The sequence below is a fragment of the Hemicordylus capensis genome, chromosome 2, assembly GCF_027244095.1.
Source record: "Hemicordylus capensis ecotype Gifberg chromosome 2, rHemCap1.1.pri, whole genome shotgun sequence".
Classification (NCBI taxonomy): Eukaryota; Metazoa; Chordata; class Lepidosauria; order Squamata; family Cordylidae; genus Hemicordylus; species Hemicordylus capensis.
This window is the reverse complement of record NC_069658.1, coordinates 268,320,922-268,335,532: the sequence shown is the minus strand read 5'-3', so window position 1 is coordinate 268,335,532 and position 14,611 is coordinate 268,320,922. Positions and strand designations below refer to the sequence as shown.

At 43.3% G+C, this 14,611-nt stretch overlaps 1 protein-coding gene across 15 annotated transcripts in view; it reads left to right on the top strand.

Annotated features, from left to right (window-relative positions):
* The window catches only part of CFAP20DC (CFAP20 domain containing), a 268,470-nt gene that overhangs the window by 165,281 nt on the left and 88,578 nt on the right, over positions 1-14,611 (top strand). For 13 of the 15 annotated variants that reach the window (XM_053297353.1, XM_053297357.1, XM_053297344.1 and 10 more), the window contains one exon: positions 10,115-10,318. The exons of the other annotated variants lie outside the window; for them this stretch is intronic. In XM_053297353.1, coding sequence (XP_053153328.1) covers positions 10,115-10,318 — 204 coding nt within the window. The remainder of the gene's footprint in view (positions 1-10,114; positions 10,319-14,611) is intronic. 15 annotated transcript variants of the gene reach the window in all.

Sequence of the window (14,611 nt, the reverse complement as noted above, 5' to 3'; positions counted from 1 at the left end):
TTCTGGTGCAGTAATTATTGCGAGAGACTTGGTGAATGATTTCCCCTTCATATTCACAAATTGATTTAATTCTTGGTCAGGAAAGAATTTCACCTCAAATAGATCAGTGGCTGGACCCAGAGAGAATCCCCCCCGCCCACACCCATCTTCTGTAGCTTATGGGTTGGCTTACTTGCATAAGCCATTGAAGTGATCTGCACTGCAAGCACACTAATAAAATACATTCTGGAGCTGCGATTGTGAAGTACTCTTAAGGGAATAGATTTGGGACAAGCCTGCCTGGGATTAGAGCAGATGTCTATATAATGCATTATAGAGATGTGCACGAAATGTGATTCAGTAACTGCATTGTGGCACATTCCTTTAAAATGGAGGGATTACACATCTCCTTTAACATGGAGGAGAGCAGGTCCATACATGATCCTCCTCTGCTTGCCGCCACTTCTGTAAACACAGCACTTCCCCCAGCTGTGCTCACACACTGGCGGAATGTCTCACAGCTGCCCCCACATGACATGGGCATGCACATGGAATAGCTCGCAGAATAGGAGGTTTTTCAGGCTTAAAAAAATAACTCACCAAGGCTTTAAAAAAAACTCACCCTCCTTGGGCAGGGCATTCCAAAGATGAGGAACCACAGCTAAAAAGGCCCTGTCCCTTGTCTCTGCCAACTGAATTTGTGTCAATCAGTCAATCAAACAAACTTTATTTCAGTCTCTGTCCAGCAAATGAATCTGTGGCGGGGCTAAGAGCAGGGCCTGCCAAGTGGAATGAAAAACCCTGGCAGATTCAGATGGGAGAATGCAGTCCAAGAGATATGTCATGTAGGGCTTTAAAGGTTATAATTAGCATTTTGAATCTTGCCCAGAAGCAAACTGGCAACTAGTGAAACTGCTGCAGGTTGGATGTAGTACTTCTGTAGTGATCATTGCAGGAGCATTCTGAACCAATTCAGGCTTTCAAAGGCAGTCCCACGGATGGTGCATTGCAGCAATCCAATCTGAATGTAACAAGTGCATAGGTAATCAAGGTCAGATCTGGTTTCTCCAGGTAGTATTGCAGGTGATATACCAGCTAAACCTGGTAAAAGGCACTCCTGAACACTGCTGCCACCTGGACCTCCAGGGGCAGCATCAGGTCCAGGGGTACTCCCAGACAACAAACTTAGGCTTTCAGAGGAAGTCTGACCCCATCTAAGATCAGATTTACTCCACTACCTGGATAGTTGGTTTTACTGACTTAGAGCACCTTTGTCTTATCTGGGTTAAGTTTCTGCTTGTTTGCCCCATCCAACTCAAAACTCCAGAAACAAATTCAGGACATCAGTTGTATCCTTGGTATCTGCTGATTTAAAATATAGGTAAAGCTGGGTGTCATTGTTACCTGGAGATGACGTCTCCCAGCAATTTCATGTATATGCTGAATGGCATGGAGGACAAAAGAGAACCTTGCAACACCCCATAGACCAATGGCCAAGGAGTAGAGCAGGCACCCCCCAGCACCACTTTCTGGATAAGGCCCTCCAGGTATGACCAAAACCACTTAAAATGGTAGCCCCATACCCAACAGAGAGAGGTACCACCTAAAATGGAACCCCCATGCCCAACACATTGACCAGAAGAATACTATGATGAATGAAGCTGAACGCTTCTGAGAGGTCCAGGAAAATCAACAGAGTCACTCTCTATCTATCTATCTATCTCATAGTAGATCTTTCTCTCTCCCAGTGTAGATTATCTACCAGGGTAACCTAGGCAGTTTCTGTTCCATGTGCAGGCCAGAAGCTGGAAAGAATCTAGGTAGTCAGTTCATAATGGACAGCTTCTTGTACTAGGCATGTACAGTGGGCACTGTACTGGCATAGTCTCAAGATCTGAGTCAGAGTCCTCTGTTTTTTGACTAACTGTACTCTATTGTATGAAAACTTGCCATTTGCTATCCTACTGTGTTTCATTGAAACACCGTATGAATTAAACGTTACATTGCAAACGACTTCCAAGGAGTAAGTTTAGTGTAATCTTTGAAGTCTATGAATTACCAGGGCAGGTTCAGTTTTGGGGGACTGGAAAGTAAAACTGACAGACTTTCAGTAACAAATAGGCCAACTCATAAGTTGATTAGTCTCTGCATTTCTAGAGCTATCCAGAGAAGAAATAAATGATATGACTGAAGGCTAAGGGAGTATCATATACCAAATCCCTGGGCTATTAGGGAACTGTACTCATGTCCATCAAATTCATTTTTCTTCCATCTGTGGTTTTCTCTCCCCACCTCTTCCATGTATTCTCATTATGGCAGCAGTTATGCAAGAACAAATTAGTCCACTGCAAATAAAATGACACTGTCTTGTACCTTTCTTAACTGGGAGGAATTTCCCCATCATTATTAGACATTAAATAGTCTATTGTGCATAGGGAGTTGAGAGTTTTAAAATGGATATGCCTTGTGAGGGTAGCTGCTCTGAGCTGTCAGATTCTTATGACACTTTTTGGACAGTTAAATGCCTTGCTGTGCAGCATGTACAATTTTATTGTAATGTCTCCTGACTTCCCAAATCTATTTCTAATGGGTTGTATTTCTTGATACAGACAAGCCAGGCATCAGAGTTCTGAGTATGGGGACTCTCAGGTGTATGAGGCACAAAATGAAAGGGAATTGTTGACAAAGACTGTTGTGTGTGACACAACATTATTAATAAATACAAGATCATATAACATATTATTTTTAAAAAAAGTTTGGAACACTTTGGATCTGCATTTACAAAACAGAGGATTTCATGTCAGAGTGGGAATGTCATGTAATTTTTGCAGTGGGCCTTGGAGTGAAGAAGTCTCTACTAATCCCCTTGTGTACATGACTGGTAAAGTGCTCTAGCAACTCATGATGAAATTTATTTGCTATCTACTTAGTAAACTTTAAGGACCTGCATGCTTGCAATGTTTTATTCATGTTTTAATAGAGTTCTCTATTATTAAGTTCAAATATTTTTAATTAAGAAAGAAGTGCAGCCCTCTGGGTAATATTGCAACCAAGTAGATAGCTGGTAATTAAACTTTTCCGCACGTATAACTAAATTCAAACAATTCTGAATAAATCATTTGAACCTAGGAGAATGCAAATGTCATTACGTGCATCTCTAAACTGGAAAAAATTGTCTTTTATAACAGGTTTTGTCAATCTGGCAAATGTTTAAGAGCTTAATAAAAATGCTTCTTATCATAAGGAGAGGATATACAGAAAGACAAGATAAGCTTTTAATTGCCAGCTGAAGTGTTGCATTTAGAAGAATCTTGGGAGCCATGTGAAATTACTTTTTACATCAAAAATCCCTTTGGAAAAAATGAGCTTCAGTTTGAATTCCAGTTTTGGAAATCCCTATTCGCAAATCACCAAAGAAATAAAGGTTACAGACTACCAGCCAGCATTGTATTTCAAAGTGGGAAAAGAATTACCAGGGACCAAATATGAGAATCATATTAGTGGAATTGTAAGCCATTGGCATATTTCTAGGAGCCATCCCATCCTGAGTCTTGAAGAATCTTTCCAAGACAGCGTCAGATTGCAATTCAAAGCCTGAGGGGAATCTATATAAAAGTCAACATTACTCACCCTCCGTTTTTGTATAAATACTAGTGCCAAAGCTCCAGCTGGTCTTTGATTATAGCCTATTTGCTAGCTGTCCACTCCACTCTTGCCCACACATCTATACACATAATTGCATTTTACAAAGAAAAGGAAAAACATAAACCTTTGCCAAAGATACTGGTATTCACAACAAAGATCATGACAAAATGTATTAGTTAGTTCTCATCTAATACAGAACACCTAGCTGAAGTTTCAGATTTTTGTTCCAACAGCTTCTGTTATTTGTTATTTGGAGAAGAGAGCTGGTCAGCAGAGGAGAGCTGGTCTTGTGGTAGCAAGCATGACTTATGCCCTTAGCTAAGCAGGGTCTTCCCTGGTTGCATAAGAATGGGAGACTAGAAGTGTGAGCAATGTAAGATAGTCCCCTCAGGAGATGGAGCCACTCTAGGAAGATCATCTAAGTTCCAAGTTCCCTCCCTGGCATCTCCAAGATAGGACTGAGAGAGATTGCTGTCTACAAGCATGGAGAAGCCACTGCCAGTCTGTGAAGACAATAGTGAACTAGATAGATCGATGGTCTAACTCAGTATATGGCAGCTTCCTATGTTCCTAACAAATAAGGGTGAAACAGACATAATATTTTAAGTGTGGTGGTGATGTGTTAGCATTGACATTTCCCTTCATACAAACATGTATTTTTGTCCTGGGATGAGCTGGAGGTGGTGGGGGGCGGTTTCCCTGTAGATTTTCAGCATGGTTCAGTTGGGTTCAGCCAACTGCAGTAGGTGCCTATTGTCTAGCTCTAATGACATCACCAGTACACCCACAAATACATGTCTCCAGAGCAATTTTGCAGCTGTGTTTAGAATGTTTGGGAAATAATACTATATTAATAACATTGTCCAGATCTGTACAACGTTTCCTTAGGGGATATCTGCTCATCCAAAGGAGTGTTCCTTGCTACAAACTAAAGCACAAGGCTTTGAGATATATGATTAACTGAATGGCAGAAGCATCTCTGTAATGAGATGCTGGTGCCTTTGGCTCCCTTTCTGAACAAATGAAGGTTACAATTATTTCTTGGGCACTTCACATCACACTAGAGTGAACCTTGGCCAACCTGCAACAAGCATATATTACCCCCCTTTTCAGTGTATTATATTGACTCTGTCATTTAAATTTCAATATTGTGAATAAAGTCTTGAGTGCACATAGCTATTTACGATTAAAGAGGCTCACAGTATGAGCTAACGTTTGGACTCTTTAAGAATTGAGAACACCATGAAAAATTTCTAAGTTCCTCCCCACCCCCTAGTTCTTTCAACCTACTCCTTTTTATAATATAAAGGAACAGTAATTATTGGTTCTAAATGTATATCCACCAAAGTATGTTGTAGTCCAACCCAAGTGTGGGTTGGTGAGCTTTGTGGAGTTGGAGAAGAAGGGATGGGGGTTCTCACTGAAAGAACATGCATAATTGACTCTTAAGTTGGGGAAATGAACCAAGCTTATTTGGATTGTCAAGTATACGTCAGGAAAAACTGAGAAGGGCTTAAATATACATCGACTAAAGACATAAATTACATAGCAAAATGCCTAAAAATGAAATACATTATTTTCAAGGAGAACCTGAAGGGAGGCTTGGAAACTTTGTATTTTTCTGAATGTGTAGAAAGTACCTTGAATGTTATGGGTACCACTGAAATCCAAATAATAAATGAGCATTACAAAAGAAAGCTGGCACATATTGAAGGCTTTTGATTGAGTAGTTGTTCAAGCAGCTGAGAGGGCAGCAAGTTTATTTTAAAAACCTCTTCCAAGTTTCAGCTGCCAGAGAATAACAACTAGTTATCAACACTAATAAGCTGTGATGTTTTGTGGTGGGGCAGAGGTGGGGGGGGGGTAGTTCGGCCTGGTATAGTCACTTTGATGGTATGATCACTTTGTCAGGATTAGTTCACTGGTCAGATGGGAGAATGGAGCTGCTGGAAGGGGAATGGATTTCTGACACTCTCTTGTAAGACATGTGCAACCCAGGACAATACAGACAACTGTTAGCTGTAGAATAGCATATGTCTTTATGTTTGTCGGACTTTGTTTGAGGGAGTATGTATGCCAGTTGAAAAGCCCTGTTCCAGAGGTTCTAGTGAATACATGTTTGGGCTCCGATATTTAATGAAACTCCGCAAGAGTTGTCCATTCATTTCAGTGGTAGGAGCTCTGCATACAAATGCATGTGCAGAGCCTTCTTTGATTGAAACAGACAAGTAGCCCCAGGTAGCACAATTTCTGTTTTTTTTTAAAAAACCTACCCCCGTCAGAAAAAACCCTCATAGGATCCTATAGGGGTTTGGGGAAAATGTTTTTTTTTAATCCCCCGCTTGCCCATTTCTTTTGTGGGTTGTGTGGTAGGTAACATCCATCATGCCCTATCATCCAACCCACTTTGGTGTCCTGTTACTAGGACCTACCCATGGGGAACAATGGGGTGATTCAATTTCTCCATTGTTCCCTATGGCCGAATCACTTGAATCGGTTTGAGGGTGATTCATCGATACAACCAGATGATGATAATGATAATAATAGAGAATAGAGAGTCTACTCTCTTCTAAATAAGTACAGCTTATCTGTTCCAAAAGCTTGCTGATTCTGTTCGTACAGAGTTCACACATGTTTTGAACCCTGTGTGGTGTTGGGGCAGCAACTATATGTATATAATTTGATGTGGAGATGCTTTCGACAGAAACAGATTTAAGCAACTTCTCTCCAGTATATAAATATTAATCTGTCTAAGTATTCATAGTCTCCCACTGGTTCTTCATTCCAAATACCTGTCTCCCAAATTTGCTTTCCATTCAAGAAATAAAGACCAAAGTCAGGGCTGTCTTACCTGTCTTCGCACATCATGTGTAATTAGACCTAGCCCTGTACTGTCTTTGCATTATATTTGCAGACTGTTGCTTTGTGGAATTTGTTTCTCTTACACCTATGTCTCATGACAATGTTGTGGTGGTCTAGTTTGTGTCATAGCATAGCACATGAATTTGATTTGTGCCCTTCATAACATTTGGAAGTTAGAAAGGGTTTTTGTTCCTCTTGTTTTCAGATGTCAGCTTGGGCCTTCATGTGCCTTGGGTTTTTGTCTAAAATGTATTGAAGGCTTAAATAGATTTGGGAATAACTGTCAGAGAAGAAATATGAAAGGAATTCTAGGCAAGCATTCATAGATTCTCTCCTTGAATAAACTTGAAAGAAGGTTATTTTAAGTTGATGTTTTATTGGTATACACCATTAAAACTGTCCAAATTAGGAGCACATTATGCTGGCAGTGTTGAAATAGCTGTGGTAGTGCTGGAAGTTCTATTTCTAGGTGGTGTGTTTAATGGTGAAAACAATTTGGGTAGAAGTAATTAGAGTAACTAGCTGACCCGTGCGGCCACCGCCGCCCTGCGGGGGCCGAGTGTAGCCGCCGCCACCTCGCCTCTGCGGCCGGGCCCGGCCAGTCCCACCGCCTCGCCTCCGCGGCCGGGCCCAGCCAGGCCAGGCTACCTCTCTCTCTCCTCCCACCCCCCCGTCTCCGGCGGGGCAGAGTGCCGCCGCCGCTGCCAGCGGGCCTGGCCGGCCCCAGAGTGCCGCCGCCGATGCCGCGGCCGGCCCCAGAGTGCCGCCATCAGGCCCACCGCCTTGCCTCCGCGGCCAGGCCCAGCCCGGCCAGTCCCGCCGCCTCGCCTCCGCAGCCCGGCCTGTCCCGCCGCCTCGCTTCCGCGGCCGGGCCCGGCCCCACCGCCTTGCCCCGCCTCGCTGGGCCCGCCGCTCGCTGGGCCCTGCCACCACGGCCTGGCCCGCCGCCATCGCTCTGGGCCCGCCGCCTCGCCCCGCCTCACGGCCGGGGCCGCCGCCACCTTGCTGGGCCCACCGCCTCGCTGGGTTCCGCCGCCGCGGCCCTGGGCCCGCCACCTTGCCTCCGCAGCCACCCAGCAAGCGAATTCTCCTGGGTGTGCTGCCAGCCAATCAGGCGCCCCCTGCAGCCCAGCCAATCAGCTGGGCTGCCGGGACGCATTTCTCCTGGGCACACCCAGGAGAATTATATATATAGATTAATGTATCTTATTGATGGATGTGTTAGAAGACCCTGGGTTATCATCTATTTATTTATTAAATTTTATACTGCACCACCCAAAGGCTCTGGGCAGTGATCTTTAAGGCTCTGGACAGTGATCTAAGGATGATCTTTATCTTGAAAAGGGTGGTCCGTATGTATGGGCGAACTGGTCACAAATCCCTCAGATGGAAACAAAATGAGTGCAATATGAAGTGCATACATACAATATGGGTTATCACCAAAAAGCTGACATTGATCCAACTATGCAGTGTTAGAGTAGGGCAGGCAAAAAGAGTTTCAAGAACATTTTGTCTCCAATTGTCATATTGGAAATCAAGCAGTGATGGCATTTTGTTTTCTTTTTGATTACATCCATAGGAAGCTGCCTTTAGTAAGGCAATTCACACAATCAGAAATTGGGTAGGACAAGCGTCTGACCCTAGTTCAGAAGCTGTAAATGCTTCCATTTTCTGATTGTGTGTGAGTAAAAAAAGCAAGATCAGAGGCGCCAGCAGTGATGTGGCGCCAGCAGTGCTAAGTAGCAGCTGGGTCAGAGGGCTCCCTCCTACCCAGCAGCTGTAGTGCGGTAGGAGGGAAAGCCCTCCAACCCAGCTGCTGCTGAGCACACAATCACTGCTGGCACCACCAACCTTGTTTTTAACTCACAAAATGGGAGCACACGGAGCTCCCAAACTAGGGTAGGAGGCTTTTCATAACTTAACAATAATTGTGTGAATGAGCCTACTGAGTCAGACTAGTAGCCCATTATAGTCAACCCTGACTGGCTGTGGCTCTCCAAGGCCTCATACAGAAGAAGTCTTTCTTTTCCCTCTAAGGCATATGCATATGTGTGTGCACACAAGGGATTTTTTTGGCCACTCAGTTAATTTTAGATCCTGTTCAGTTTGAATTACGAAGGTCCCACTTTCAATATCCCCTGCTAACTTTCAATCCCCTGCTAACTTGGCAACGAGGCAACTTTTAACGTGGTGATTCTCTTTATTTAGCAGGGGGAGAGTAACTGGTTCTATTCACCCCCAGCACAGTATCTCCAGTGACTGTTGCTGGTGTCTATCTTATGTTTCTTTGAGATTGTGAGTCCTTTGGGGACAGGGATCCATCTTATTTATTTATTATTTCTCTATGTAAACTGCCCTGAGCCATTTTTGGATGGGCAGCATAGAAATTGAATGAATGAATGAATAAATAAATAAATAAATAATATACATGCAGACAGTGCCTTGATTGTGCCACCCAGAACAAAACTCATTCTGCATACAGATGGAAAAAATTAGAAAGAACACTGTTTGGCACCCAAATAACTCTGAAATACGAAGAGGGGGAAACTACAGTGGTGTTTATTAAGGCAAATTTTAAGTGCTTTGACATGCCTAGAGAGTTGGCAAGAAGAGAGCATGCTCTATCTCTCAGTTTTTAGCCAGTGCCCTTACCCTGACAGAGCATTGAAAAACTGTGATATAGTACATCATAGAACATTACTGGAAAATAATGTTATGAATCTGACAGAGTAATGAAAAATTATGATCCAGTCCCTCAGAAAACATTACCCATCAGAAAAGCTTACCCCAATATTGAAATGTGCATGGGTGCTGGAAAATTTCAGCCTAGTTCATCAGAAAACATTACCCATCAAAAAAGCTTGCCCCGGTACTGAAATATGAGGGGGTAAGGTTACTGAGTAAGAAAATCTGACAGGGCAAGCGGAAATTATGTTCTTGTCCATCAGAAAACATTACCTTGTAAGGAAATCTAACAGGCTAAGCAAACTTTTTGCTACGCCAGCCCTGGGCTGATAAGATAAGAAAGTCATGGGGCAGGGGCATGCCCCATGGCCCACCCCCTAATACGCTCCTGCATGCAATGCATATACTATAACAAAGTTCATCTCCATAATATAATCCTTTTTGAAAAGGAGAACCATACTGTGGATGGATTTGAGCTCGATAGATCCAACTTCCAACTGATGATTATTCAGTTCTCAAAATGGTTGGACCTCTCAGTTTGTAAACATCCAATCTAGACATTGAATGAGTTCACTTGCTCCTTCTTTTATATAAAATTGTATAATATTAATCAAAGTATATTGGAGGTTTCATTCACCTTTTTAAAACTACAGAACAGAGAACAAGACAGCTAAGCAGCTGGCATACAAGCTGTTGTAGGTAGCTGTATTTTATTTTCATTCATCTTCCTTTTTTGTGAAGATATAGAAGCAATTACTTCACATAAATAAAGCAAGGGTATGGTTTCATTAACCCCTTGCCTTGCAAGAAATAGAACATTACATCTTTTCATTCACTGGAGAAATTTTTACAAGTTTTGCATTAGGGACTTGTTGTATTCATGTATTCTCCATGGTATTCCCTTCTGTACCACTCCCATATTTCATTTCAATGTACTTCATAGGGATATGACTGGAAAAACTACCAACCAAGCAGCATGAGTGCCTCTGAACTGCAAATGTTGGCTAGCATGAAGAGGCAACAGAATGAAGAGTTGGAAGATAATGGACCTTCACATGGGCTAAGTGCATCTCAGATTGACAACTGTAATATCAGCATCAGCACAAGCAGTGACGACACAACAACCTGGAACTCCTGCCTCCCAGCGGTGAGCTCAATTGTAGCTTCTTTACATTTGAATGGTTTTGTAATCAAATCTCCACCCATTTTGAGCTCGTTTATATGAACACGAATACGACAAATATTTATATACTGCTTTTCAACAAAAGTTTCCAAAGCCATTTACACAGATAAAAATAAATGTAATGGCTCCCTGTCCCCAAAGGGCTCACAATCTAAAAGAGAAACTTAAGACAGACACCAGCAACAGCCACTGGAGGGATGCTGTGCTGGGGATGGATAGGGACAGTTGCTCTCCTCCTGCTAAATAAAGAGAATTGCCACTTTTAAAAGGTGCCTCTTTTGTTCAGTTAGCAGGGGTTTAAAGCTTTGTACTGGCTTGCATATTGTTGTTTTAAATGCATTCTTATTCTATGGCCTTGTTTGGACATAACGCTAAACCAGAGGTAAATATGCCAGAAGTTGGAGTTTGTGATCATCCAAATGCATGAAGCTGCACTTTTGTCACCCAGCTGCAGCAATGGGCCCCTTCACATGTAACGGCAAGTCGTGGTTCCAGTGAACCTGCAGTTTGCTTCCCCCCCCCCCCCCCGCGTGCTCCCAGGTGATTACAATTCCAGTCTGGGAACTTGCAAAGGGGGTAGGACTGGCTGTGCAGGCTTCCTCTGACTGACTGTGCGAGCTTCCCTCATAAGCTCACTCCAGTCTCTGTGGTGCAGCAGCCTCTTGAGGTGGAGCAATTTTGGTTTTTTACTTATCTGTGAATGGTGTGCACATCAGATTCAAACGGTGGTTGCAGACATTGGTTTGTTGGGCCCAAACAAGCCATGGTTTGTGGGCAGGCTTGGGTATAGATTTTCAAAGGAACCATGGTTCAGCTGAACATACCACAGTTTCATGTTATGTCTGAACCCAGCCTCTAAGTCCTAAGAGAAACAGGGCTGTTAATATACTTTCATAATGGTTTTAGGTTTACCCAGGACTCTGCTTTCAGTTGTGACAGTCAATTGCTATGGGTAAGGCCTTTGGCCCAGCCATATCAAAGTAGGACTTTGCAGCAGTGGCACTTAAGGCTTTCTCAGGGATCAAGACATGCCTTACAGCCCTCCAATAGGGCACATTGCCCTTTAAAACCCAATTCCTGGGAAGTGTTTCTAGTAGACCTTTCTTGTAGCACATCTCTGACACAGAATTTAGACATTCCACTGTGTTGTGTCCTGTTCATGTTTTCTATTCATGTACTATATAAAACCACAACATTTCATCAGATTCACTAACATTTCCCCATCTTTTCTTAACTCAGCACTGAGTCTCTAGTCCAAAGATGTAGGTTTTATGCTTTCAAAATTTGCCTATGCTTGGACTTTGGTGAATCTGCAGAGACAGAGGTGCAGAATTGCGAGAAGGGGGTGACCTCTCTTTGTCCTTCCTGGCTGATCTTGCAGACTGTAATGGGACATAGCAGAGGAGGCGATCTCTCTTGGGCCTATATATGCAAGGCAATTGTTTTATTAACATTTAAGATACATCTTGCTTAGGTATGTGTAGACTACTCTAGTTTAGGTAGGAAGTCCCCAGCTTACAGACAGGTTGTGTCAAAAAAGTTTGTTTATGAATTGGATGTTCATAACTCAGCACACATGTAGTTTCCAAGAGCGACAGCTTGTTTGTATGTGCACATTGGCGTTTGTAAGTTGGGAACTTAACTTAATACTTTATAGAGGTTTGTTGGTATGTTTGTTAAGTAAAGTGTTTGTAACTTCGGCGAGTGCTTGTAATGTGTAGACTGCAAATATGTCCTTAATAGTATACACTCTTTGTATTATTACCCTCCTGTGAGCATACCTTAATAGCTCTAGCCTTTTTGGAAAGATGGTGACATAGCTGCATTGCCACATTTAGCATAAAATCAAAGGTTACAATAGTATAACTTGTAGAAATGGAAAAGGTAAAGCAGGTGTTCAAGAGGCCTCATTTGAGATATTGTATTGCAGTCTGTTCTGCATCTTTCCATTTCCCCTCACCCTTGAAAGTAAGTGGCAGGGTCAAGCAGGTCTTCAAACTTCAAATGGAGAAATGTGTTGTAAACAGTACATATTGATTCTATTTGGATAGCTTATAAGGCCTTCAAAATACTTATCCGGTTGCACTGTGTATTGCATCTTCTTTTGAATGCCTTGGAAGTGGGCCAGGGTTCATACTTTAGATTTAGATTCCATACTAACGTATAGTAGGGATGTGTACAAATCGATTTTTGTGATTTGATAAGAGTTCGAATTGAATCAGCCTGATTTGATTGGAGCTTGAATCTGCTGCCTCGAATCTGGGGTCAATTTGATTCAAATTTGATTCAATTCAATTTGAATAGATTTGGCCAAACTTTTAAGGTCTAGGGGGCACAAAGTGGGTTGGTTGGTAGGGTCCCATGGGTACCTACTACCACCCAGCCCCCAAAGGAATCAGGCAAAGGGGTGAATTTTTAGGAATGTTTGTGTGTTGTGGATTCTTGGTTAAATAAATTCTTCATAGTGAATCCCCATGAATTCAAACTGGATTCAAATTGGATTCAATTCAAACTGATTCAGCCTAATTTTTAAGGGCTGGGGAACCAAAGAGGGTTGGGTGGTAGGGCCCCATGGGTGCCAACTACCACCCAACAACCCCCAAAGGAATCAGGCAAAAGGGTGATGTTTTAGGAATTTTCATGTGTTGTGGGTTCTTGGTTGTGAAATAACTTCTTTATAGAGAATACCTATGAAGAAGTTTTTTCAATGTCAGTTCAAATTGCCAAATTGTTTCAAGCTTGGATCTAACATGATTTGATTCGACTTCAAATCTGGTCAGTGTCCCCAAGGGTGATTTGATTTGAATCACTTGAATCAACCAGATTTGAGTCGAATCGATTTGGCCATGAATCGATTCATACATCTCTATCATGCAATAACTCAAGGCATATAGAAAATTTAAAAACAAAACAAAATACCTAGACAAGCACTAAAACTCACACAATGATGAGTTAATTCCAGTGATTAAAATGACGTTCAGGCTAAACATAGTAGCAAAAATCCCACTTCCTAGTGTGGACCACATGAATAAAAGAGCCTTCGCCTGCCCACAGAGGATGAGAAATGATGGGAGAGAACCACCCTCCCTCAGGAGAGCATTCCACAGTCTAAGGCAGTGACCAAGGAAGAGCATCTGCATGTTTGCATGCAGAAGGTTCCAAGTCCCCTCCCTGGTATCTCCAAGATAAGGCTGAGAGAGATTCCTGCCTGCAACCTTGGAGAAGCAGCTGCCAGTCTGTGTAGACAATACTGAGCTAGATGGATCAAGGGTCTGTCTCGGTAGAAGGCAGCTTCCTATGTTCCTAAGAGGTCCCTGTTCCATGTTCATGGGAAGCAGGCCTTGTCCGACATCAAGATATCCAGGCCCCTCCCAGGGGACATTATAGGGTGGGTAGAATCAGTTCAAAGCTGGTGATCTTTCAGCTATCTAGGGCCCAGGATGTTTAGGGCTTTAAAGGTACTAACTAGCACCTTGAATTGGACCCAGAAACAAATTGGCAGCCACTGCAGTTCTTTCAAAATAGGAGTACTTGAAACACAGAATGGTGTTGTGAACATGCATTGCCAATTTTAATGTGTCAGTGTTCAGTGGACATATTGAATTGCATTGTAATTCATATCTTTCTTGGCCCCCTTGTAAACAGATGCAGAGGTCAGCTTGATATGTAGAATTGTGCCTTGAATGTGTATGCCAGATTTCCTTGAGGTATTTCCATGTTAGTGTGTGTGTGCAAAGGCATAGCTATGGGGGGGCAGGCAGGGCACGTGCCCTAGGCGCCACTTGAAGGGGGGTGCAATTCCATGCCCCCCACGACCCTCAGGCACCGCCGGGCAGCCCGCTGCTCACCGCTGCTGCCCATGGCTGGCATGGCATCTCCTCTCCGGCTCAGGCACCGGCGGCACCCCCTCCACTCGCGCAGGCGCAGTAGCAGCGCAAACGCGAGAACTCCGAGTCGGGGCGGGGCGGAGGGCCGGCGAGCATGCCCACAACCTGACCACGTGGGTTGAGGCAGGAGACGAGAGAGTGAGCGACTAGCAGCAACTGCTGGGGCGCGTGCGCTTCATGTGCTGGGCTGCTGTTTTCATTGTTGTTCCCGACTGTTTCTGTTTTTGCCCTCGAGCCAAAAGGGCAATCATTTTACTGCCTGCCCAGCATTCTCTTGAGTCTTACTTCCCCCAAGTCCCAACAAAAAGTAAGTAAACTGCTCTCCAGTGAATTAGAATGGATTAGAAAACAAGTGAATGACGAGGAAAGG